General features: G+C 38.8%; 1 protein-coding gene across 1 annotated transcript in view; it reads right to left on the bottom strand.

The window, feature by feature from the left end:
• Positions 1-14643: 14643 nt before the first annotated feature.
• The window catches only part of LOC112669092 (ubiquitin-conjugating enzyme E2 N-like), a 33535-nt gene continuing 22844 nt past the window's right edge, over positions 14644-25334 (bottom strand). The window contains exon 4 of the mRNA XM_025461938.3: positions 14644-15284. Coding sequence (XP_025317723.3) covers positions 14644-15284 — 641 coding nt within the window. The remainder of the gene's footprint in view (positions 15285-25334) is intronic.

Here is a 25334-nt window from a genome sequence, read left to right as displayed (position 1 = left end):
TCACTCCAGCCCTTCCACACAACATCAAACGAAGATAAAATATAGACATTACCATGATGGAGAAAAACCCTATGTGGGTAGTTCTTTAAGGATACTGAATACAAAGGCTACATTCATTCAAGCTTTATTTAAAAGCTATCCTTCTCTAAGAAACGGCACATATTTAAATCTTCACAATGTCACATCAAGGCATTCCTGAATAATTGAGAGGGCAAAAAGAAAAGTGCTCATTTTGCGGAGTCGAAATTTAGGAGCACAGATTCAAGATCTTGCCCAAGGTCACAGATCTGCCGAGAATAATGCCAGGGAGAGGACACAAACATCCTTCCTTTCAGCAATAGATTTATTCACCACCCTAAGGTGAACTTAGAAATTATTGAATCAAGAACAGTTCTGACAAGGAGTCTTCAGAGAAGCCTCGCTCTCAACACCAGTCCCCAGCACTAGTGTTCTAAGTGTCCTCTTTTGTTTTAGGTTATCTTATCTCAGGTTAAAGCAGGACATAGAGATCCAGAAAGGTCTCAAAGGAGAGCCCATATGTGATTGGCAATGAAAGGCAGGGGGGTTGTACTTCTGTATCTCTGAATGTATGGCATGAGACAGAACCAGACTCCCAGCCTAGCTCCTTGGTCCTCATGAATGATTTCTGTCATCAAATAAGAGGATTTGACAGCTGATCTGTAAGATGTTATTTAAGAGTTTTTAAAATTTGACTCTGGATATACAGAAAAGTTGTGAAAAATAATACAAATTTGTATACGCCCTTCATCCAGATTCCTCAAAAGTTAACATTTCACCCTATTTGTTTTATTATTTTCTTTCTGTGCATGCACGTGTACACATGTGTAAACTGTATATGTGAGTAAATTACAGACATGACACCACTTCACCCCTATATACTTCAGAATATCTTTCCTAAAAAGACATACTCTAATATTACTAGAGTATAATTATAAAAATTAAAAAGCATCAATCACAACTACTATTTACAGACTTTATAAAAATTTCACCAATTACTCCAGTGATACCTTTTATCACAAAAGAAAATCCAGACACTTATTGTGTTCTTTTACCATGTCTCTAATTTAGTCTTCTTTAATCTAGAACAGCTCCTCAGTTGGCGTTGTTTCACGCCATAGACATTTTTGAAGAATATAGCTCAGTTCTTTTGTAGAATGCCCTTTGAGTTCCATTTGTCTAATGTTTCCTGGTGAAAGGTGATGAGATTTTATATATTTGGCAAAAGCATCACAAAGAGTGACGTGATGTTGTGTTCTTCTTTAGTGGATCATTTCAGGAGGCACAGAATGTCAATTTGTCCCACTACCGGTGATGTTAATTTTGATTGCTTATTTAAGGTGGTGTGTGTCAGGTTTCTCCACAGTAAAATGACTAATTTCCCCCTTGTAGTGTCAGTGTCTTATATGGGAAGAAACAGATTATGTAGAATTCTAATACTCAAACTTTCACCCATCAGTTTCAACACCCATTGAGATTTCCTGTCTAAATCAATTATTATGATGATGGTTGCCAAATGCTATCATTTCTTCTATATTTATTTATATCACATTGCACTTACAGATTCTTGCTTATTAATGACTCATATTCCTTTAGTATTATTATTTATCTTTATACCCCAATTGTCCTAGATTCTCTAAGACCTTCTTTATCTCTAATATTCTATGAGAAGACTAACAATTACCTGCTATAAACATTCATTATGTTTTAAGGGTGATGTTTAAATTGTAAACCAAATGTTGAGCCACTCCCTAAAATTCACCAAAAGAAAGAGACACCATGGTTGAGTGCCCAAGCCCTGAAAAAATGGATTGAAAGCTTTGAACTTAAGTATTTATGGGGTAGAGAGAAACAACTATGTGATGGGGGGCCCTTAAGGACAGCAAAGTCCATGAACTGTAGAAACCTCGCTGATAGATGGTTGGTTTGAGTTTCCTGTTTCACTCAGGTTGTAGCTGAAGGGTATTTACTTAACCTTTTCTGCAAGCTGAGTCTGATCAGCCATGCATCCCTTCCATTCTCAGATTTATTCTAACTACCTCCAGTTGGTTCCCACCCTCCCCAATTCTCCCTCTAATATCTTCCCCAACTAGCAGGAAATAGAGCCCCTGGCTCTCACGTGTGACGCTGTTCAAGCATGTTGAATGGCACTTGCAACTCCTGGGGCTGGTTCTTGTAAAAACAAAAACAAAACCTCACTGGGTAGGAGAACCCAAACGTAATCTACCGGGCTGAAGCATGTATGCCCTTTGTGCTGGGTCATTCACTGGCCACCCTCACCTCAATTCCAACCTTTAGGTAAACTATAGAGTTATTAGTTCAGGCTGACAAGGAACTGTTCTCTTCTTACACTGGGCTCCACTTAGGAAATTACGGCATGCCTGAAAACATGCAGAACAACTTAATCCCTCCGCCAAAACCCAGCCATCTAAATTGGTTTAATATCTTTGGGCTGAGGCAGTGGCCGGCTGGTCATAGGCGCCTGGGTAACCTGCGTTTTCTGTACCCTCTGGACAGAATGAAGAGGTGGGGCAAATGGGAGGGAGCCGCCTCATTCCCTCCGGTCACCCTTGGAAACTCAGCTTAGTGGCCTGGCAGCACTGGAATCTGCACATGTGCTTTGAGGAGGCCAAGGAAGCCTGCACTTTAGTGGTGGCATTTAGATATTCCTCTGAAATGCTAATGAAGAGTTGATTTCAGAATTGCTAACAAAGTTCTCAGACTTGTTAATGTATCATTCCCTCTGAAGGCTAGAGACAGCAGCACTAAACAAATGGCTTGAAGAACCCAGAAAGGAATTATTGCCTAGCTGAAAGACTTCCAGGGAAAGACAGTTTCTAGCTCTCCTTGAGGCCACATTCTGCTCTCTCAGGCCGCTGGCAGGCAATACCTTGTTTGTTTCATGTAACCTACATCTCTCCAGCTGATTTTAACCTAATTTCCAGCTCATCACCCTTCTCAAAATACATATCCAAAGGCCCCATATCCTTTCAAGTTACCCTCGTCTTCTTAGATTAAGGAGAAAAGGTGAGAAGGCAATTGTGGGATGAAGACATGGAAATCGACACTGAACACTACTGGTGTCATGTTCTGTACACTATGATTGCATTTGAGCTTCACGACAAAGGAGGTAGAACCAAAGAAATTGAGGTTTGGAGAAAATGAGTGACTTGCTAGAGCTCTGAAATCTAATCTTCTTTCCCTGTTCTGAGCTGTCTCTGATGAATTTATAGTCAGAGGTTGGCTACAAATTTTCTGTTTGACTTTTAGGAAATTGTATAATTTCTTTGAACCCGATTTAGCAACAATAGATAGGGATTTGTGGATTTGTGTGTGTGTGTGCAAATGTATACATAGAGATAGACATGACTATCCATATGAATATACATACATGTCAATATATACTTGTGTACACACACACACACAGACACACGCACACATAAATCCCAATCTTAATGTTGAAAAAACAGGTTCAGAGAAATTAACTGATTTGTTGAAAGTCATACAGAAAATCCTTCTGAGAGGGATAAGGAGATATATATATATATCCTCCATCTCCTTATCTCCCCACTCCTTAACTAACCCACTTCAATTTGCCTTCTATTTCATCATTCCAGGAAACAACTTTTACCAAAGTTATCAGTGACCTCCATGTTATTGCTTCCAATGGGTATTTACAGTCCTTATTTATTTCATTACATTAGTTTCAGATGTGCAACATAATTCATTATTTGTTATATATCATGAAATGATCACCATAACAAGTCTAGTTAACATTCATCACTACATATAGTTACAATTTTTCCCTTGTAATGGAAACTTTTAAGATTTATTCTCTTAGCAACTTTCAAAATACACAATAGAGCATTACTAACTATAGTTACCATACCGTACACAACATCCTTGGGACTTATTTATTTTTTAACTGGAAGCTTACACCTTTTGACCTCCTTCACCCATTTTACCCAACTCCTATCCCCCGCCTCTGGCAACCTCCAATCAATTCTCTATATCTCTAAATTTGTTGGTGGTGGTATTGTTTTTGTTTGTTTGGTTTTTTTTAGATTCCACATGTAAGTGAGATCACATGGTATTTGTCTATCTCTGATTGACTTATTTCATTTAGCATAATGCCCTTAAGGACCATCCATGTTGTCATAAATGGCAAGATTTCCTTCTTTTTTGTGGCTGAATGACATTCCATTATATATAATATGTATATATAGATACCAAATTTCCTTTATCCATTCATCCATCAGTGGACACATGGATTATTTCAATGTCTTGGCTAGTGTATAATGCTGCAATGTACACTGGGGGGGGGGGGGGCTGCATGTATCTTTCAATTTAGTGTCTTCATTTCCTTGAATACATACCCAAAAGTGGGAGCACTGGATCATATGATAATTCTGTATTTAATTTTTTTTAAGATTTATTTATTCATTTTTAGAGAGAGAGAGGGAGAGCATGAGCACACGAAGGGCGGAAGGGCAGAGGGAGAGAGTTCCAAGTAGACTCCATGCTGAATGCAGAGTCTGTCTTAGGCCTCAATACCAAGACCGTGAGATCAGGACCAAAGCCAAAACCAAGAGTCGAAGGCTCCACCATATTGCACCACCGAGGCACCCCCTATTTTTATTTTTTGAGAAAACTGCATACTGTTTTCCATGGTAACTGTACCAATTTACATTCTCACCAGCAGTATACAAGGGTTCCCTTCTCTCGACCTCCCACCAATACTTGTTATTTCTTGTCTCTTTGATAAATAGCCATTCACACAGATGTGAGGCAATATCTCATTGTGGTTTTGATTTGAATCTCCTGATTAGGGATATTGAGCACCTTTTCACATACCTGTTGGCCATCTGTATGTTCTCTTTGGAAAAATGTCTATTCAGATACTCTGCCCAATTTTTAATCAGATTGATTTTTTTGGCTATTGAGTTGTATGAGTTCTTTATATATTTTTAATATTAGTCCCTTATCAAATATATGATTTGCAAATAATTTCTCCCATTTAGAATTCCTTCTCATTTCATTGATGATTTCTTTTGTGGTGCAGAGCTCTTTAGTTTGATGTCATCCCAGCTGTTTATGTTGCTTTTGTTGCCTTTGCTTTTAGTTTCAAATCCAAAAAAATGATCACCAAGACTGATGTCAAGGAGCTTACTGCCTATGTTTCCTTCTAGGAGTTTCATGGTTTCAGGTTTTACATCCAAGTTTTTGGTCCATTTTGAGTTAGTTTTTGTGTATTAAGATAATGGACCAGTTTTGTTCTTTTGCATGTGAATGTCCAGTCTTTCAAACATCATTTATGGACAACACTGTCGGTTCCCCATTGTATATTCTTGACTCCTTTGTCATGAATTAATTGAGAGTATATGTTTATTTCTGGGCTCATTTTTCTGTTCCAGTTATATAGGTGTCTGTTTTTATACTCATATCAAACTGCTTTGATATTATGCTAATATCATGCTAATAGTTATTGTGCTAATAGTTATTGTGATAAAGTTTGAAATCAGGAAGTATGAGGCCTCCAGTTTTGTTCTTCTTTCTGAGGATTACTTTGTCTATTTAGGGTCTTTTGTGGTTCCAAACCAATTTGAAGATTGTTTGTTCTATTTCCGTGAAAAATGTCATTGAAATTTTGATAGGGAATGCATTGGATCTATAGATTGCTTTGAGTAGTATGAACATTTTAACAATATTAATTCTTCAATCCATAAGCACATATCTTTATTTGTATCTTCTTTAATTTATCAGTATTTTGTGATTCTTAGCTACAGATCTTTCACCTCCTTGATTAAATTTATTCCTAGGTATCAGAGTCTTTTTGATGGAATTGAAATAGGATGAGATTTTCTCAACTTCTATTTCTAGTTGTTTGTTTTCAAGGGTATAGAATCAACAAATTTTGGTATATTGATTTTGTATCCTGCACTTTACTAAATCTCTTTATTAGTTCTAACAGTTTTTTGATGGAGTCAGAGTTTTGTATATATAATATCATGTCTTCTGCAAATAACGAAAATTTTACTTTTTCCCTTCTGAATTGGATGACTTTTATTTCTTATTCTTGCCAAATTGTTCTAAGGCTCCCAGTGAAATAATGAATAAAAGTGGCAAGAGTGGGCATCCTTGTCTTGTTCCTGATGCTAGAGGAAAAACGTTCAGCTTTTTACTATTGAGTATGATGTTGAGTGTGAGTTTATCATATACAGCTTTTATTATGTTGGGGTACATTTCCTCTCTACCCACTATGTTGAGAGATTTTACCACAAATGAATACCGAATTTTGTCAAATGTTTTTTCTACATTTATTATGATGATGATACGATTTTTATCCTTCATTTTGTTAATGTGGTGTATCATGCCACATTGATTTGAGCATGTTAAACTATCCTTGCATCCCTGGAATAAATCTCACTTGATCATGGTATACCATCCTTTTAATGTATTGTTGAATTCAGTTTCCTAATATTTTACTGGTTATTTTTGCATCTATGTTCATCAGAGATATTGGCCTATAATTTTCTTTTCATTAGTGTCTTTCTCTGGTTTTGGTATCAGAATTATGCTGGCCTCATAAAATGAGTTTGGAAATATTTCCTCCTCTCTATTTCTGGAAGAATTGGAGGAGGATTGACATTAATTCTTCTTTAAATATTTGATAGAATTCACCAATGAAGCCATCTGGTCCTGGACTTTTGTTTGTTTTTTGTTCATTGTTGTTATAGTCCTTATTTTACTTAAACTCTCTGGAGCATTTGACCCCTTTCTTTCTAAGATTACTCTCTTCTCATGACTTTCACCACCCAAAACCTCCTAATTCTCTTCCAACCTCTCTGGCTGATATTTTTCTTTCTCCTCTATGGGCTTTTATCCAGCAATTAAATATTGGAGTTCTTTAAGAAATTCTCTTCTCATTCTATATTCTTACCTGCAGATTTAATCCTTTAAAGATTTAATCCTTTTTCCTCATAGAAAGAAATACTATTTCCCTCATAGAAATTTACCTTTAGGGGTGCCTTGGCGGCTCAGCCATTAAGCATATGCCTTCAGCTCAGGTCATGATCCCAAGGTCCTGGGATCCAGCCCTGCATTGGGCTCCCTGCTCAGTGGGGAGCCTGCTTCTCTTGCTCCCTCTGCTGTTCCCATCATTTGTGCTCTCTGGTTCTCTCTGTGTGATAAATAAATAAATAAATAAATAAATAAATAAATAAATAAATAAATAAAATCTTTTTTAAAAAAAGAAATTTACCTTTAATTCTATATCTTTTCTCCTATAGCCAGGTTTATATATTTAAATCCAACTGACTCTCCCACTTACATGTTTGAAAGCAACTTGAACTTGAAATTTCTAAAACATACTTATTTTTCAATATTTTCTATTTCGATGAATGGAAACATTATCCACCTAGTATGACAACTTGGAAATTAGGTGTCATCACTCTCCTTCGTATGTAATCTATCACTAAGTTTGCAGTCTCCTCTTCATTTCCAGCATCACAACCCAACTTGACTAATAGTATTTCTTACCTGGACTCCTGCTGATCTTCCCACTCTGGTTCTCCTTCAATCTGTTCTCCCCACTGCAGCCAGAGCAATTTTTGTGAAACTTGAATGTGATAATGTTATGCTTCCTACTTAAAATCTATTGTAGCTTTCCTTTCTCTCACTATAGAACCCATACTACTTGATATGGTCCACAAAGTCCATCAGGTCTTCCCCTCCTGACTTCTCCAACTCATCATACCCCTGTTCTCTTCCTTCTGTAAGTTCCAGCTACATCCACCTTTTTTCAGGTCTCTAAATTTGCCTTGCCCCTACCCTTCACAGGGCCTTTGTATATGCTGTTCGTACAGGCTACAATACTCCTCTCCCTTCATCTTAGCTACCCCTATAGTTTATTTTAATATTTTTATGAGTTCTTTCCAGTCATAATTTCTTCAGGGAAGCCTTCTGTGATCTCCTTGACCTAGTTGAATCTCCCTGTTATATGCTGCCATAGCATGAATAACAGTAGAAACTCTCTTAAACAACCTCTATTTTACTGAATTTCCAGATTCACCAACTCTTTCCATCTTTCTGTGAAGTATACTGATTGATGCCCACAGTGCTTTGAATGCTGGAAGCAGGTAGGCCACTCTTTAATATAGTTGGGTATTTCTACTTCTCTCTTGTTTAGTTTTTGCTTATCAAGAGTCTTTTATATTTGTTCCCAAATTGACTCTTGTTAGTTGTACGTGCTAATTGTAAATTATATAATTGAATTTAATATTACATAAGCCAATGAAATGTGAAAGCAAAAAGGTATTCATTTATATGAAAACAAAGTTAATAATTTAGAAAGACTTGATAAGGATAAGACACCAAAACTTGCTTTGGAATGAGTGAAATAATTATAAAATATTGGAGAAAGAATTATAAAACTATAGAAGAATTCTGTGGTCAGATTTCTTTTCAACTCTATTTTTAATTTTCCCTTCCACTTTAAAGAAATGAAAACAGGAAATCACAGATGATGCATTAAGGGTGGGTTTTATATAAAGAAGATGACAGAGAAAAGGCATTGACTCTGTATCAAAAGATTCATGCAGATGTGTGTGTATGTATACATATATATGTTCTTGGTTAAAATAAATATTTTGGTGTGTATATTTTTTATGATTCCTAAGATTTACCTTCTATTGAATTGTTCAAGACCTATTCAGGTAATTACACTGGTATATGTCCATCATGACTGATCATAGAATCCAGAAACCAATGTAAAATGAAAATGTGGGGTTCTCTGTTCAAAACGTATTAAGGATTTCAAGATGGTGACAGCAGAGCATTAAACCAAGTGTGCGGCCTGTCCAAGTGTAGGGCTCTGTAAGCTTGCACAGATCACATACCATGGAGCCAACTCTGATTCCCATCTCCTAGCACAGAACCTGGCATGTAGAAAATGATTCTTTAACTTAATAGGTATTCATTGAGAGCCTTCAATGTGCCAGGCACTGCTCTAGACTCTGGAAATACAGTATAGAACAGAAGAGACAAAATCCCTACCTTTGTGGAGCTTAATTTCTATTGACAGTGTTAGGAAGTTAGAAAAGATATGTAATAAGTGATAAAGAAGTAAAATATGTGGCACATTAGAAGATGTTAAGTGCTATGGAGACAAAACAGGGTAGAGGAAAAGGGAGCATAAAGGATAATATAAATATTTTTTGCATGAATGCAATGAACTTCTAACCAAATTCAAAGGAGAATAAAATGGTAAAATACAATCAGAAATGGAAAAAAAAAAAAACAGATGCAGGGAAAATAAGAATATAAGCAAAAAATCAAAACCATAATCAAAAATAAAGTCAGTTATATTTAGGCTATAAATTTGGTTCTGGGGGGTGGGATGGGGAGGGTCAGGATCTAATAAAGAGGTTGGGCTGAAGGACAAAAAAAAAATAAATAAATAAATAAATTTGGTTCTGAGCTTCCTGGTAACCAAAGCAAAAAATAAGAGATGATCAATCATACAATTTTTATTATCAGAAAGGAGCAAGCATACCAATGTCCTAAGGATTAAAACAGATAGCAGTGATATCTCTTACTTCCTTATGGAACCACATGAGATTGTAGCTGTGAAAATAACTTAAACAAACATCAGGTACTATGAAGTACACAGAGATATTGCTATTGGAATACTTTCACAAGATAACAGAAAATGTTCATTGTAACATCCTTGTTTTTCCTGGAAATGTGCTGAATAAATTCACTTTTGTAGGCAAAGATACTTTCAATAGGCTAACATCTTGAAGTTGAAATCCAACAATCACTTCAGCCTACAAACAGGTCAACCAGTCTGTACAAGTTCTACAATGTCTCTTCCTGACCCTTACTAGAGGAAGGAGACAGCCCAGTGCCAGGTGGGCAGTGACATTATACAAGATGTCCTGGATCCCCCTGCTCCCCTGCTCCTCCCTCAGCCCCAGTTTCACTTTGATTGGGGCTAGAGCTGTTGCACCTTTACTTCAGTTCCTCCCTTACAACCCCAAGACCCTAAATAAATATGGCCCCAGGGCCCCCAAGCAACCAGATGGTCCATCCTCAGCAACATGGACATGTCTTCTCCACAGTAAGACCCAGAACCAAGAAACTGCTGGCTAAAAGCAGAAAAAATAGCCACACACACTCACCTTCCTACCATCCATCCCTCCTTCCTCAGCCTCTTTTGTTCCCATGTTTTAGTCTTTCTCTCTGCACTCTTTTCTCCTCACCACCACCACCATGTACTCAGAAGAAGTTCTATTTATCCTAAGTTTCACAGAGACAGGTGGTTCAACAGGACGGACAACTGAACAGAGGAGGCAACATGAATAGATGAGTCCTTTGTCTCTTTGCCTTTCTTTGTGTCTACCACCCTGTGTGTCTCCCCCCCATACACTCACAAGCCAAGTAAATATCTGCGTGTACTTCAGAGAGAGAGTCTGATGAGAAACAAATAAATAAAAATTACCAGCTACTTTGACTAATAGATTGTCTTTTATCTAGATGGAAAAAAAAAAAACCCAAACCACATTAGGTCAGAAACACCATAAGACCCTGAAAGAGGCTCAGAGAAGTTAATTTCGTGACTATCTGTAACATTCTTTTGAACAATGAGCCTACAAGTTCCCTCAGCCACCTGTTTGAGGCTCTTCAGATACCAAACATCAACCCGTGGAGAACAACTAGATCCAAAGAGAGAACTCTCTAAGCATTTCCACCAATGCTGTTGCCAGACTGTGACTGGTGCCATTTGAATTTCCCCATAAAATGTAAAAGAAAAAGAATTGCCCACCAGCCACTGTTTTTGGCATCAACAATTGATAGCAACTCTCCCATGGATATCCACTTAGGTATTGAAGATACAATGTTAATGAGGAAGAGCTTGCTGCGCACAGGATTTCTATTTTAGGCCTCCTGCTAGTAAATATAACTCTGTTTACACTGACAGGAGTCTGGGACTTGCTCTAGCTTCACAATGGCTGTTTGAAACACACCTTAAATGTGGTCTTTGAAACTCTGCGCTGTGGTACATGTGGTCAGGTCTCTTTCTTTTTCTCTACCATGGTGGAATTGGAAACTTCTTCCGTGGCTTGTATCATGATCACGTGAACAAGATAAGGCCTTGGGGGCTAGCGAATTCCACCACTCACGCCCCCACCACAGGTGCTCTTGTATCTGATCATTCAGAAAGCACATTTTCTCCCCACTGTCTCCTTCTCAGGGAACCTGTATCTGCCAGCATCACGCCTTCCAGGACAAGGCCTCGACCTCACTTCCTTGTTGGGGACCCATGGCACTCAGCCACAGATCTTTGACCATGTTCCCTGGGCTGGATGCTTGTGGATGCCCAGTTGACATCAGCCCCAGGAGACCATCATGGTTGACTAAGAAATTTGTGAAGTTTTGCAGTTTGCTTCTACCCTGGGGTGTCCCTACTGAGCCATGTCATTTTTTCACACCTCTATCTCCTTTACTTGTCTCCAGATTCTGTTAACGCACTTTTAAATTCTTTTCTTCCTCCCTTCCTGTTGCCACTGCCTTAGGCTAAGTCCCCACTATTGTCCATCTTTATTATTACAATAACCTACTAACTTTCTTGCCACCTAGCTCTGGCTTCTAATCTAGCTTCATTTTGCCAACATAGTTACCATTCTACTTTTCCTGTATAACCCTTAGTACCATAACTTACCTTCCAAGTCAGGGTTTCTTAACATCTGCCGTATTGACATTTGGGGCCAGATAATTCTTTATTGTGGGTGGCTGGCCTTTGAATTGTAGGATAACAGCATCTCTGGCCTCTACCACATGCTGCTAGTAGTATCTGCCCCCAGTTGTGACAACAAAATTGTTTCCACACGGCGCCAAATATCCCCTGAGGGGCAAAGGTGCCCAATGTTCTCAGTCCTTCTTAACGTATCCCTCGAGTTTTATTAAGTAGAAATTCAAATTTTGTTCCAAGTATGTGTTTATCTCTATTAACAATTTTTCCTTGACCCGTGGATTGTGTAGAAATGCTTTAAATGCTGAACATACGCTGTTACTGCTTTAGTTACCTTTTTGTTGTTCATTTAGAACTTACTTTTATTTTGGTCAGAAAGGGTGAGTTATGCAGTATTTATGCTTTGGCCCTTTGTTTGAGACCTGCTTTGTGGCTCAGAACCTTCTAATTTTTTGCAAACATTTCTTATGTGTTTGAAAGTCTATGTTCTGGGCAGCCCAGGTGGCTCAGCGATTTAGCTCTGCCTTCAGCCCAAGGCCTGATTCTGGGGACCCAGGATCGAGTCCCATGTCAGGCTCCCTGCATGGAGCCTCTGCCTGTGTCTCTGCCTGTCTCTGTCTCTGTGTCTGTCATGAATAACTAAGTAAAATCTATATTAAAAAAAAAAAAAAAGAAAGAAAGTCTCTGTTCTTCAGTTGTTGGGTGCAAGATTCTACATATGTTTAGCAAGATAGGCTCATGTCATTCAGTTCTTATAAATTAAAGCCAGTTTTCTTTAAAAAAAGATTTATTTATTTATTTTTGAGAAACAGTGAGGGAGTGGGGGAGGGGCAGAGGGAGAGGAAGAATCTCAATCAGACACCCCCCTGAGCATGGAGCCTGAGGCAGGGCTCCATCTCATGATCCTAAGATCAAAACCTGAGCCGAAACCAAGAGTTAGACGCATAATGGATTGACCCACCCAGGCACCCCAATCAATGCCAATTTTTATGTCATTTTATTTATCAATGACCAGAAAGGTGTATTTTAAAATATCCTATAAGGAAAAGAAATTTTTAAAAATATCCTATGAAGATTTGTCAGCTCCTTCTTGTAATGCAGTTGACTTTTGTTTTTATATATTTTGAGAGTATTTAATACAAATTAGCATTTGTTATATCTTCTGATGAATCATTCCTTTTATCACTATATAATGATCTCTCTCTTTTTTTGCCTTAAAAAAAAGACATTTACTCTGTTGCAGTTGTCATAGCTACAGTTTTGTCTTGATTAGTACTGGCCTGGTATACCTTTTATCCTCTTACTTTCCACCTTTTTGAATCCTTCTGGTGTAGGTATATATTTGGAAAACAGCAGAAGTAAGTTTGCTTTTTGCTTTTTTTTCCCCACATCAAACCTGACAATTGTCTTTTAACTAGTGAGTCTAATCCATTAAATGTATTGTGTTTCCTAAGATATTTGGATTTATTTTCACGATTTCTTTTTTGTACTATTTACTTTGCTTTATGAAAACCTTTTCTTTAAGTCAATCGGAGAAGGACAGACATTATATGTTCTCATTCATTTGGGGAATATAAATAATAGTGAAAGGGAATAGAAGGGAAGGGAGAAGAAATGCGTAGGAAATATCAGAAAGGGAGACAGAACATAAAGACTCCTAACTCTGGGAAACGAACTAGGGGTGGTGGAAGGGGAGGAGGGCGGGGGGTGGAGGTGAATGGGTGACGGGCACTGAGGGGGGCACTTGACGGGATGAGCGCTGGGTGTTATTCTGTATATTGGTAAATTGAACACCAATAAAAAATAAATTTATTATTTAAAAAAATAATATTACAGTAAAAAAAACCTTTTCTTGCTTTTTTCCTATATTCTTTTGTTGATTTTTTAAAAAATATATTTTTTAATTTATTTATTTGTTTGTTTGTTTATTTATTTGACAGAGAGAGAGAACAAGCAGGGGGAGTGGCAGGCAGAGGGAGAGGGAGAAGAAGTAGGCTCCCTATGGAGCAAGAAGCCCAATGTGAGGCTCCATCCCAGGACCCCGGGATCATGATCTGAGCTGAAGGCAGACACTTACTGAATCACCCCTCCTATCTTCTTTTGGATCAAGTTTTCTGTATTTCTCCCTCCATTAACCTCAAAACTGCATACTCTTTTTTTTACTCTTTTTTTTTTTTTTACTCTTTTCATGGTTAACCTTCAATTTTTGTCAAGCATACTGGCCCTAAAGTCTAAAGTTAATATCTCTACCTCTTCCCATATGATGTAAGGAATTAAGAATGTTTTATTTTTTTTTTAGAATAATAAAAAATATTTTACTAAAACATAAGATTTATAGAAGTTTCCAGACAAGCCATACAAAATGGTCACAAGCTTTTTCTTGAAGGAAGGATTCTACACTTGACAGCAAAGTCACAATGTTATTAGTGAGGGCTGTGATGTTTGTTTAATGTTCCCATTTTGGTTCAAACAATCAAGCTTGTCCATCTACAGTGTCTAAATAAAGTTAGACTTGGCTAGAGAGCATATTATAAAGAACTGGTTAGCTGCTTTTAACCGATGCAATTAGATCACCATAAAAAGGGGGAAAGGAGCCCATAAAATTAAAATAAAACTACCTCTCCCCTTCAAAAATAATAATAAAGAAAAACACCCACACCCTTGCAGCTAACCCTGACAACTACCTTCATGCACAGTGCTTTATACTTAAACCATGATGGGGGAAATTAATAAAAGCGGAGAGGGGCCACTGCTTTTATATATTTGGAAAACAAATTGTTGTTTCACAACAATCCAGATGGTACTTCTAGCCACTGCTCATGCTTTACAACAGTGAATCAGGACAAGACATAGATTTGCTAATGTGCATTTAATCACCAAAGGACTGAAGATGTCTGGGCTTTTATTCTGTATGTTTCTAAGACTGTGTCCATTAAATGCAAACAAAAAAGGAAGAAGTCTTGGCAGAACAGGAGAAGTGATGCACACTTGATGATCAGATCGATTTTAAATATATTATTCATGGCATATAGCCTAGTCCGTGCTCTAGCTGTTTCTATGGCTTGGGCTTCGCTGGTCTTCCACTGCTCCACTACATCCTTTGCTAATGGATCATCTGGATTGAGAGCACTTAACAAAGCCTGGATCCATAGCAGAACTGTGCGGATCTGCAGTGGGGACCACTTATCTTTCAAAATATCTAAACATACTCTTCCCAACTTGTCTACATTAGGATGATAAATTTTGGTCATGAAACGTACTTTAGGGGCTGCCATCGGGTATTCTTCTGGAAGGAATAGTTCAAGTTCAAAAGTCCCTCCCTCAAGGGGGGAATCCTGGGGGCCAGCAATGACCACATGAAAATAACGGGCATTGCTCTCATCTGGTTCTGCTTTAATGCCAGGAACTGGTTCTGCCAGCAAACGCTGGGTCTCCTTGATAATCCTGCGGGGCAGCCCGGCCGTCCTGTCAGATCCCCAGTTCGGCCTCTGCTCTTGACTCCGGCTCCGCTCGCCTCACAGGCCAGAATGTTTTAATGTTACGTGTTATCACCATCCAGCATTTTAGGCACTTCCATCTGACTTTTCTACATCTAAATTTTGTTGTTGTTGTTGTTGATGTTATTGCTATTTTTGAGCAATGAATGCATTTTTTGGCTTTGCTTAGATGCTTACCAACCTCTCTGAATTACCATTGCTTCTTGCCTCTGAATTTTTCCCTATGGGTCCAATTTCTTCTTTCCTAAAATGCATAATTCTAGAAATCCTCTCCATAAGGGTCTTTAATAGTAAATTCTCCTGGTTATTGATTGTTGAAGGAGATAGAAATGAAGATTAATTTCTCTCAGCACCTTAAAAACGTTATTCCACTGATTTCTGGCTTTCATTGCTGCTTTTGAGAAGTCAATCATCAGTCTAATTATCATTCCTTTGTAAGCAAACCATATTTCTCTCTTGCACTCTTAAGATCTTTTTTTTAAGATTTTATTTTATTTATTTATTTATTTTAGATTTTATTTTTTAAAGTAATACCTTCACCCAACATGGGGCTTGAACTCATAGCCTGAGAGCTAGAATTGCACACTCTACCTAGTGAGCCAGCCAGGGTTGGCTCTCCCCATTTGGGGTTTTTTAATTTTTTTTTTCTGTGATGTTACTTAGTACAGATTTAATTTTATCTTTCTTAGAACTCATTTCCTGCCTCTGAAGATTCATTTTTTTCATAGATTCTAGAAAATTCACGGTCTTTTTCTCTTTGGTTATTTCCTCATTTTCTTAATATTCTCCTCCTGAAATTCCTATTAGTCATTTGTTTACCCTCATTCTGTCCTCCATGTCTCATAATCTTGTTTTTGTATTAATCTTTATGTAATCTTTATGTCTCTGCTTCATTTGGAGGAGTTTTCTGAAAGCTGCCAGTTCTTAAACTCTAGCTTTTGCTATGCAGATCAGTGTCAACTACTATACTTTTGTTTTTCTAAGTTCTGTTTGTTTTTTCAAACTTGTCTGGGGTTTTTTGCATAGTGTTTTACGATATGTTATTTTTTTCCATTTTTCCCTTTATATATCCTTAATTATTATTATTTATTTAAAAATTTTATTAATTTATTTGTGTGTGAGAGAGTATGAGAGAGAGACACAGAGTCAGCATGAAGTTGGGGAAAGGCAGAGGGAGAGAAACAGGCTCCCTGCCAAGCAGGGAGCCCAAGGAGAGGCTCAATCCTAGGACCCCTGGATTATGATCTGAGGCAAAGGCAACCACCTAACCAAATGAACCACCCAGGCTCCCCATCTTTAATTATTTTTAAAAGATACTAGTGTACATTGTCTCACCAATTGCTCTACTTTCTGAATGATGATTCTTAGAGCTCTATAACAATTGTTCATGTGTCCGCTGATGTTTGCCAGTGGTGAGTTGTGACACTATAACTTCAGAGCTGAGAATTCACTACATCAATCATGAGAATTCTGAATGACCTGCACTAAGCTTGTGTCCCACAGGGCCATTTTGTGTATCATGAAGTCCCAGTAGTAATATCTGCCCAAGATGACTTTTCATTACCTCATTGACCTGGAGACTCCTCACCACTCAGGTAATGTAAATGCAAACCCTTGATCCACCCACATGAAGGTGAGCATGTGGTGATGAGATTATTAGGGACGCTTCTTTTTTCTACTCAGCCAGGCTCAACAGATAAGGTTATGTGGCATCTCCCTTTGTAGGTGAACAGAATGTTTCCTTATAAGCCTTTTTCTAACTTTACACGAGGCCTTAATTTTAACTCTCTATCTGGCATAGACTCAAGGCCTCATATTCAATATTTCTGTGTACCTAAAAAACCCAATCAAAATTTAAAACTGTAAAATTCTGAAAGCTTAAAAACTCAGTCCTCTCTGTACTGCCTCAACAGCCAGGATTTTCTCATATCTGTTCAATTGCTGGCTGCATTTATTTTCAATTTAATTTATTTCAAATTCAATTTGAAAATTTCAAATAAATTCAACATTTATTTTCAATTTGTTTTCCCCTGGGGGGAATCTTCCTTATTTTCTTGTGATTTCAGCTTAGCATGTAGATAAAGTTTTAAAAATATTTTGCTTCATCATTTCTAAGAACTTTGAGAGGAGAATTTTCAGGTCATCTAATTTGCCATATTGTAGGAAATGGGGAATTCCCCCCCTCAACCAAGACATAATAATCCAAAGCACTAATTTGATTACTCCCTATTACCTCGACATTAAAAATCAAGCTCTTTAGTGTAATCTTTAGGAAACCTTTGGTCTGGCTCCTAAATGCTTTTCCAGTTCCATTCTCTTCTGAAAAGAATGCCCTATATCCTAGCCACACTGACAATTCATGATTACTTCTGGTTCTATAAACTTTCACACATCTACAACCAGCAGACTTAGGCTATGCCACACCCTTCTCCTGAATGGTCCTTCTCTCCTTTCACAAACTTCTATTCCTTGGCCAAAGCAAACTTCAAATATTGGCTAGATTGTAAAACCCACTTCAACTTCCCAAAACATAATGAATCAAACCCTCTACTCCCACTGCATCCAAACATACCTTACTTATAATCCTCATCATATTGACCAAAGTGTTTTTATATATTTAACTAGATTTAGATCTTTTAGAAACCCAGATCAAGATTTTATCCATCATTCTCAACATATAGCACAATGTCTGGCATATAGTAGACACTCAAAGATGTTACAGCAATTTTCTTGAATACAAGCCTACTTCAATTCTTCCCTGGAGAAATATAGCTTGAAATGACAACACTTTTAGGTGTTATAAGCAGTCGTATTATTGAAAATCTCCACATACTTGCTAATTGTCAGTGGTACTAGAGCAAATGTGTTCAGTATAGCCCCTGCCTGTAATTTTTATTAGAAGTTAGTTCTGATTTATGAATAATTCCTGCTTCTGTATCTGAATGAGTAGTCACTTATCTAGGAAAGACACTATAGCTACAAGACATAGGATAACCACACAAAACACAACCAGACCGTCTAACGCGTTGTAACTACATAGTGTAGGACTGGCATGGAAGCAAGTGTCCAATGAACACGTGAATGAGTGGACAAAAGGTTATATGATAAATAAAAGGTACTTTAACCAAATGGTAGGCAAAGAAAGTTACAAGACTTGTCTGACTCCACTGCTTGTATTGTGTCTTACTCATCTTTGTATATGTCTGGCATACAGTGAATACTGGAAAAACACATGGAAATGAATAAATGATTTAAAAGACTTAATCAGGCTGAGATACATGAGAACATTCCAGATCTAGAGTTATGGAAAGAGAGAAAACAAAAGCCCAACATTTTCAATGAAAAGGAAAAAATTAACTTTTATTAATCTTTTGAGTTTTGTTTCATTCATGTATGCTAGCCTTACTTGTTTGATCCTCTTGTCTGTCCATCCATTCATCCATCCATTTGTCATTCATTCACTCAAGAAACATTTGCCAATCATCTACTGTGAGCCAAGCACTGTGCTTTTGGCTTGGAATTTTAGTTTGATGTTGAGAAAAACTTGCTGATTTTCTGTCAGTAAATGATTACTAGGAGCATGCTAGGAGCTAATGTTTCTTAAAACTTTCATTCTGTGATCCATGAATTCATTCATTCACTCATTTAGCAAATATCTTTGAGGATATCCTCTCTGCCAGACACTGTGTGAGGCACCAGGGATTCATTCCTTATTTTACGTATTCATTCATTCATTCATTCATTCAATAAACAATTCTTAAGTACCTAATAAAGTGCCAGGCATAGATAGGGTCTTTGCTTTCAAGTACTTACATGATAATAGTGGTAAGTTTCAGGCAATAGACAAATAAATAAGCTAGTTTATATAATGATAAGGCAAAATAACAAAATTGGGATGTGCTAAAGAGTGATGTATGTATATCTACATTATTGATGTGGTCTCTGACTTCAGAGAGCCAGAGATTTATTTCTAAGGACATAGAGCTATTGCCAGATGATCTGAGTGCTGCCTACCTGGATTCTTTTGACATGCAGACCCCTGTGTAAGCATATATGAGTGTGACCTGGCCTGGAGGCAGAGAATCTAGTCTTGGAGAGAATGGAGCCAGAAGGACAAGCCCCACATGGAGGCCTCTCTGGCCTGCACAGCATGTCACCAGGGACAGAGCTCCTTGCCCTGTGGCCCAGGCTGATCTGCTTGAGCTGTCTACTGGGAGGGCAAATATCTGCCTTCAAGCCACACACCACGCCCTCCCTGGTTGGGAACTTTGACTCAGTGTTGACCTGGTTTTGAACTAGTGACCTAGAGGTGAATGACTCCATATCTCATTACTAATTCCCCACAGCCACTTGGTTCCTCCTGCTAGCCACAAGAAAGAGAGTTTGGTGAGGACAGGGACAGAAGTCCAGCCAGGGGCCCTGAACCCATCAGCCACAGCATCCACCCCAGCTTTAGCCCCTGCCATCTGGCTTCCTGCCATTCCCCCCATCCTTTAGTCTGGTCTGACTGAACAGGTTTTTGGAAGAGGCCAAGGTCACCCTGGGGCCGACCTCCACAGATGGATTCAGCCTGAGACTACAGCTGCGGTCCAGCTCAACCATGAATGCCCAGGGCCAATACATACTCCTTCATCGTGGTGGATCATCGTTAAGCCAAATGAGGTCTGGGACTCAACCAGGTAGGATGTGACTAGATCCAGAAACTATAAAATCTCCTTCCTTGTCTTGACTTCCCCTTTTCTTACCCCATTCCCTTCTATACCCTCAATTTCCTCACTTCCCAGTCTTATTTGTTCTTCAGGCACTCTTGCCTTCAAGAGACCATCATCACTTCTCTGAGGTTAAGGTTCAAGGAAGATGAGCTCCACATGGGAACCTGGGCACATACTGGTGAGAACACATGACTGGGAAACATCGCAGGGACTCAGTCAAGAAATGTCAGCAAGTACTGGTCCCCACAGTTCCTTGGGCCAAGGCTTAGCACTCTCAGGAGAAAGCCAAGATGTAAAGGAGCACTGGTTCTCCAGAGGAACCAGGCTGGAACTGTTGGAGGGTGAGTGGGGGGGGGGGGGGGGGTGGTTATGGCATCAGAAGCACTGAATTCTTGCTCTCTCTTTTTTTTTTTAAGATTTTATTTACCTATTCATGAGAGACAGAGAGAGGGAGAGGGAGAGAGGCAGAGACACAGGCAGAGGGAGAAGCAGGCTCCATGCAGGGAGCCCAATGTGGGACTCGATCCTGGGACTCCAGGATCACACCCTGGGCCGAAGGCAGGCGCTAAACCACTGGGCCACCCAGGGATCCCAGCCACCCAGGGATCCCTTGAATTCTTGCTCTAATGGGCATATTACTTTGTGCTTCATACTGTTGCCATTCAAGTTGGCATAAAATGCATTCTTTTTCGTGGGGGCTTATGATACGAAGTGAAAATGCTTCATCTTTTTTAGAAAGTATGGTTTTAACCATCAGTCATATTTTGAGTATGCTTCTTCGAGAGCATGTATCACCTTTTACTGAACTATTCTCTTCATGCATTTATTTCCTCCACTAGACTGTGAACTCCTCAAAGATGAGGGCTCTTGCTTGATCATTTATGTAAGTAAAGGAGTAAATAAATGATGAAGGTGACGTTTATGTAGGTAGCCCATACAGAGGGAATTCAACTTTTATTCTTCATCTTTTTGGATTTATCTCAGGGCTTATTTCAACTACCATCATATCCAATAATTCAGACACTAAAAATAATCTGGTATAAAACAATTAATATCAACATCTACTTAAAAGATAAATTAAGGTGTGATGCTTTGGTTTGCAATACATTAATTTAAAATGGTGAACTTCATGGGGCACCTGGGTGGCTAAGTCAGTTAAGCATCTGACTCATGATTTTGGCTGGGGTTATAACCTCATGGGTAGTGAGATGGAGCCTCCTTAGCAGGGAGTGTGCTTGAGATTCTCTCTCTCCTTTGTCCCTCTCCTCCCAGCTCATGCACGAGCACTCTCTTTCTCGCTCCCCTTCTTGCTCTAAAATAAAAAAATATTTAAAGAAATGAGGTAAAATGCTGAACTTCAAAACTGTGTATGGTTCCATTCAGATAATGTTAGCTTGCTCCCAGTCTTGAATGTAATCCTCAGGTTACAAGTGAGGAGAAATGATTATCGCCAGAAATCAGATGGCAACATGTTTCTTGTGATCACAAAGCACAAAATATTGGCTCTAACACACAATCAGATTGTGTGTCTCCTAGGAGCTTATTGTCCACCATCCTCAGATGCATCCTTGGACTTGCCAAGCTCAGACAATCAGAACCACTCAAGGGCATTTTGCTCTTTATCAAGTGGCCAGCATTTGAGCAAGGACTTTATAGGGGAACAATTTCTCTAAACTTAATATCCTTTACCCTGCTTTCACTCCCAGCTGTAATTCATATTAGGGAAATCACACTTTATACTGGACATTCCTCTGAACGCAGAAATTCCTACTATTCTTAAAGAACAAAAAGCCACAGTGAGGAATAAAAGACTTGCCTGGGTTCATTTGGTACTGACCTCTTACTATGACTTCTATGCCTCCAAATAAGGCCCCCCCCCTTATTTTTTTATCAGTCCTTTTGACCCTACATACACAAAATTCAGCTAAATATAGTAAATTAATTTACATAGTCCATTTTCATGCTCACAGAGAGTCAAGGTTATTTTATATCACTTCACTTTCTCTGTGATCGAGTCACTATCTTTCCCGCTTTGGGCCTCACTTTCTTCATCTTTAATAAAAAATGAGCAACTTGATGATTTCAGAGTTTCCCTCTTGTTTGGAGTCTGTTTTTTTCTATTCATCACAGTATTCCTAGTTTCTGGCATGATCCCTGGCATAGAGGGAAAGCTTAATAAACATTTGTTGCATTAGTGAATTAATCCAATTATGTAGTAAATCCATCAATCACATGATATGAAGAGGGAATAACAGCTTAGCTTTAAGTCCTAACCGTGCATTAGCTTACTGGGTACACTTAGTCAGTTGCTTCCCTATTGTAAGGCCAGAGAGGAAACAAGATTTACCCAACATCATACAGCCAGTAAGAGCAGAGCTAGGGCTAGGACTCAGGTCTTCTGAATCTCTTCTATAAAAACGCACTGCTTAGAAATCAGATGTTTAAAAAAAAAATCAAATGTTTTTTTTTAAATTAGGAGAGGGCATCATGTTCTATAGATGATTACTTTTCTATCCAGACCCTAGATTTAGAGCAAAAACTATAAATCTGAAGAACAACACATATGCCTTCAAGAAAGGGGGCCTCCAAGGGCGCCTCTAACCAACAATTTCTTCATACCTGCCAAGTGGAGATAAGCAACCACCAAGTGAGCTAGGTGATGTGGGCTGATCTGACAGCCCTGCTCACCCAGGGTTTGCAGTTTCCTCCTAGACGCAACTCATGTCTAGGCTGGTGACAAAGGCTTCTACTTTACTATCTCCTAGTGTGGGAGCCAGAATCTAGAAAGGAGCCTTGAAAGCAGGTACTTAAGTAAGAACAGTTTCCTTGGACATAAACATTCTGTAAGAGCAGAGGTGGCCTCCATTCTTATTGACAGTGACCCTGGTGGCCAGCTCTCTGCTTGACGTGACCTAAGCTGAAGTGAGGATGTCCCAGTGTCATTTGGGTTCTTTCTGTAAGTTCCCCTTTACCTTCAGCTTTCCCCGCTGCCCTGCAGGTAGGATCATCTTCACCTTCTCCTTATCTGGAACAGCCACTCTGAGAGTAGGTTTGAAACCAGACCCCAGGACACAGTCTCACTAATGAGAGGAACCACAAATTTTGCTGTGAAAGGCATGAGATTTGGGGTCAAACAGACCTGGACTTGCATCCAGTTTTGCTGCTTATTAGCTGTATGACTTCAGGCTAGATATTTAATTCTCTCTTTGGTTTACTCTGTCAAATACAAATCATAACAGCTACTCCATAAGATTTTTGTGAAGATTAAGTGTACAATAGTTCTAAAACATCTAATGCAATGCCAGAAATACAATAAGTACTAAATAAATACTAGCTAAACAATTCTTTGGTGCCCTCCAGCTCCGTGAAGTCCTGAGATCCTTCCCGGGAGTTTAAGAGTTCCTTGAGGGAGGGAAGGAGAAGTGAGGTGGGTTATGGATCCCCTGCTCTAGCTACAGCAAATGCCCTATTATCTGCGTCTGTTTCCCTTCTAAGCAAAGTGAAATCTCTGCTCTGGTTCAGTCCCTTTGTGTAGCAGATGAGGAAGCAGAGGCCTGGGGACCTTAGAAATGTCATATGGCTATTCAAGATGATGCTGGGAACTAATGTCCTGTTGTGGCTGAAAGCACAGGTTCTGCGATTAAGCTGTTTGGGTCAGATGTCTGTTCCATCAGGGCTTAGCTATGTAATCTTGAACTAGTAGCTTATCCCCCTTGTACCTCAATTTCCTCATCTTGAAAATTAAGGATAACAATGCCTGCTTCCAAGGTTTTTTGTGAAGATTAAATAAACTTTTATATCTCAAGTATTTAGAATGGCATCTAATATATAGTGATTGCCAAGCATTAGTGATTATTATTGGAAGACTTGACCCCACTTCCACAGTCTAATAAAATTTAACTATGAATAGGATACTGACGTTTAGTCTGTGCACATCCTTCACTGCAACCTAGAGATGAAAAGAGCTTTTGCTGGCTGTGACCAACTTGGACACAACTTCAAATATCATGTCTCCTCCAGCCCTAAAGCTTGCCCCAACCACCTTTGCTGAGAGAATGGTGAATAGATTTAGTTGAATGAAAGGGAAAAGATCATTCAGGACAAAAAAGATGACATGAGAAGAAGAAAAGCTCTATTCTAAGCAACTTCTTCCTCAACATATATTACGAGGAAAAAACTTGCGGAACAGGGATAAGTGGGATCGTTTGGGCACCATTTTGACCACTAGAGGTCAGTGGAATGTTTGCTAACAATGAAGTGTGGGTTCCTGTGGAGAGGTAGTGTCCACAGCAACATTAGCCTTAGTACCACTACCACCTTCCCTTGGTGGATCTGAGTTTGGTCTGCTTTCCAGGAACCTATACCATGCACATTTGTTCCCTTGTCTCTTCTGTAACCAGGCAGCATTCGTAAGTATTCTGGGCCAAGGTCAGAGGGTGTGGTACACTAAAGATTTCTTTCTCTTCAAAAGCCAACCTGCCTAAATGTTCAAGACTGTCTTCATTTTCTAACAAATACAGTCCAAACTCTTCAAGGCCCTCGCGAAGTTGGCTTCCCTGACTTCTATCCTTCCATCTTCAGCATCATGTCATTTCATCCTCTCTACCTGTCTCTGCTCACTCTCTGCTCTCATCACAAACCCATTTGTAAGACCTTTGCTATTCTCAGATGCCTGCATAAAACACCATAAATCAATCAGTATTCTCCACACCAGATATTCTATAACATGCTGTCCCTATCCTATGCTTGTTACCACACACTGCCGTGTATGACAGTTGTTCTTGCAGTTGCCCTGGCTCATCTGCTAGACTGTAAGCTCCTTGAGGTCTTGGACCATGAAATATTGATTTTTTTTTTTTGTAAATGCACAGTTTCTAGTCTAAATGTGATGTCCATAACTATTTGCTGAATGAACATATGAGTCAAAGAATGAACATGGCCACTGTTCAAACACAGAACATATTTTTCACTATAGCTTACAGTCCCAAACTAGGATGCAAGAACCTCTGTGCAGAAAGAAAGAGATCCAGAAGCTTCCCAGAGGCTATCCACGTCAAGCTGCATCAAGATAAGCTGGTGCCTCAGTATCCCCACTTTGCTGTCATTTACCCATGGTCATGTTCTCTGCCTTTTCCTGGATACAAAATTAGGTTACATATTCTCACCTCCCTAGCAATTAGATTTCATCATGTTACTAAATCGTGGCCAACATAATAGAAACAAAGTGGTGTGTACTTCCTTACAGCTTGGCAAATAGAAGCCTACAAGGTACCATCCCCTATTTCTTTCCCCTAAAGAAAGGACCAAGAAAAGATGGAGCTGGATATATATATATATATATATATATATATATAT

The sequence above is a fragment of the Canis lupus genome, chromosome 27 (assembly GCF_003254725.2).
Source record: "Canis lupus dingo isolate Sandy chromosome 27, ASM325472v2, whole genome shotgun sequence".
Taxonomy (NCBI): domain Eukaryota; kingdom Metazoa; phylum Chordata; class Mammalia; order Carnivora; family Canidae; genus Canis; species Canis lupus.
The sequence above is the reverse complement of the archived record's forward strand: the minus strand, read 5'-3'. Positions and strand labels throughout refer to the sequence as shown.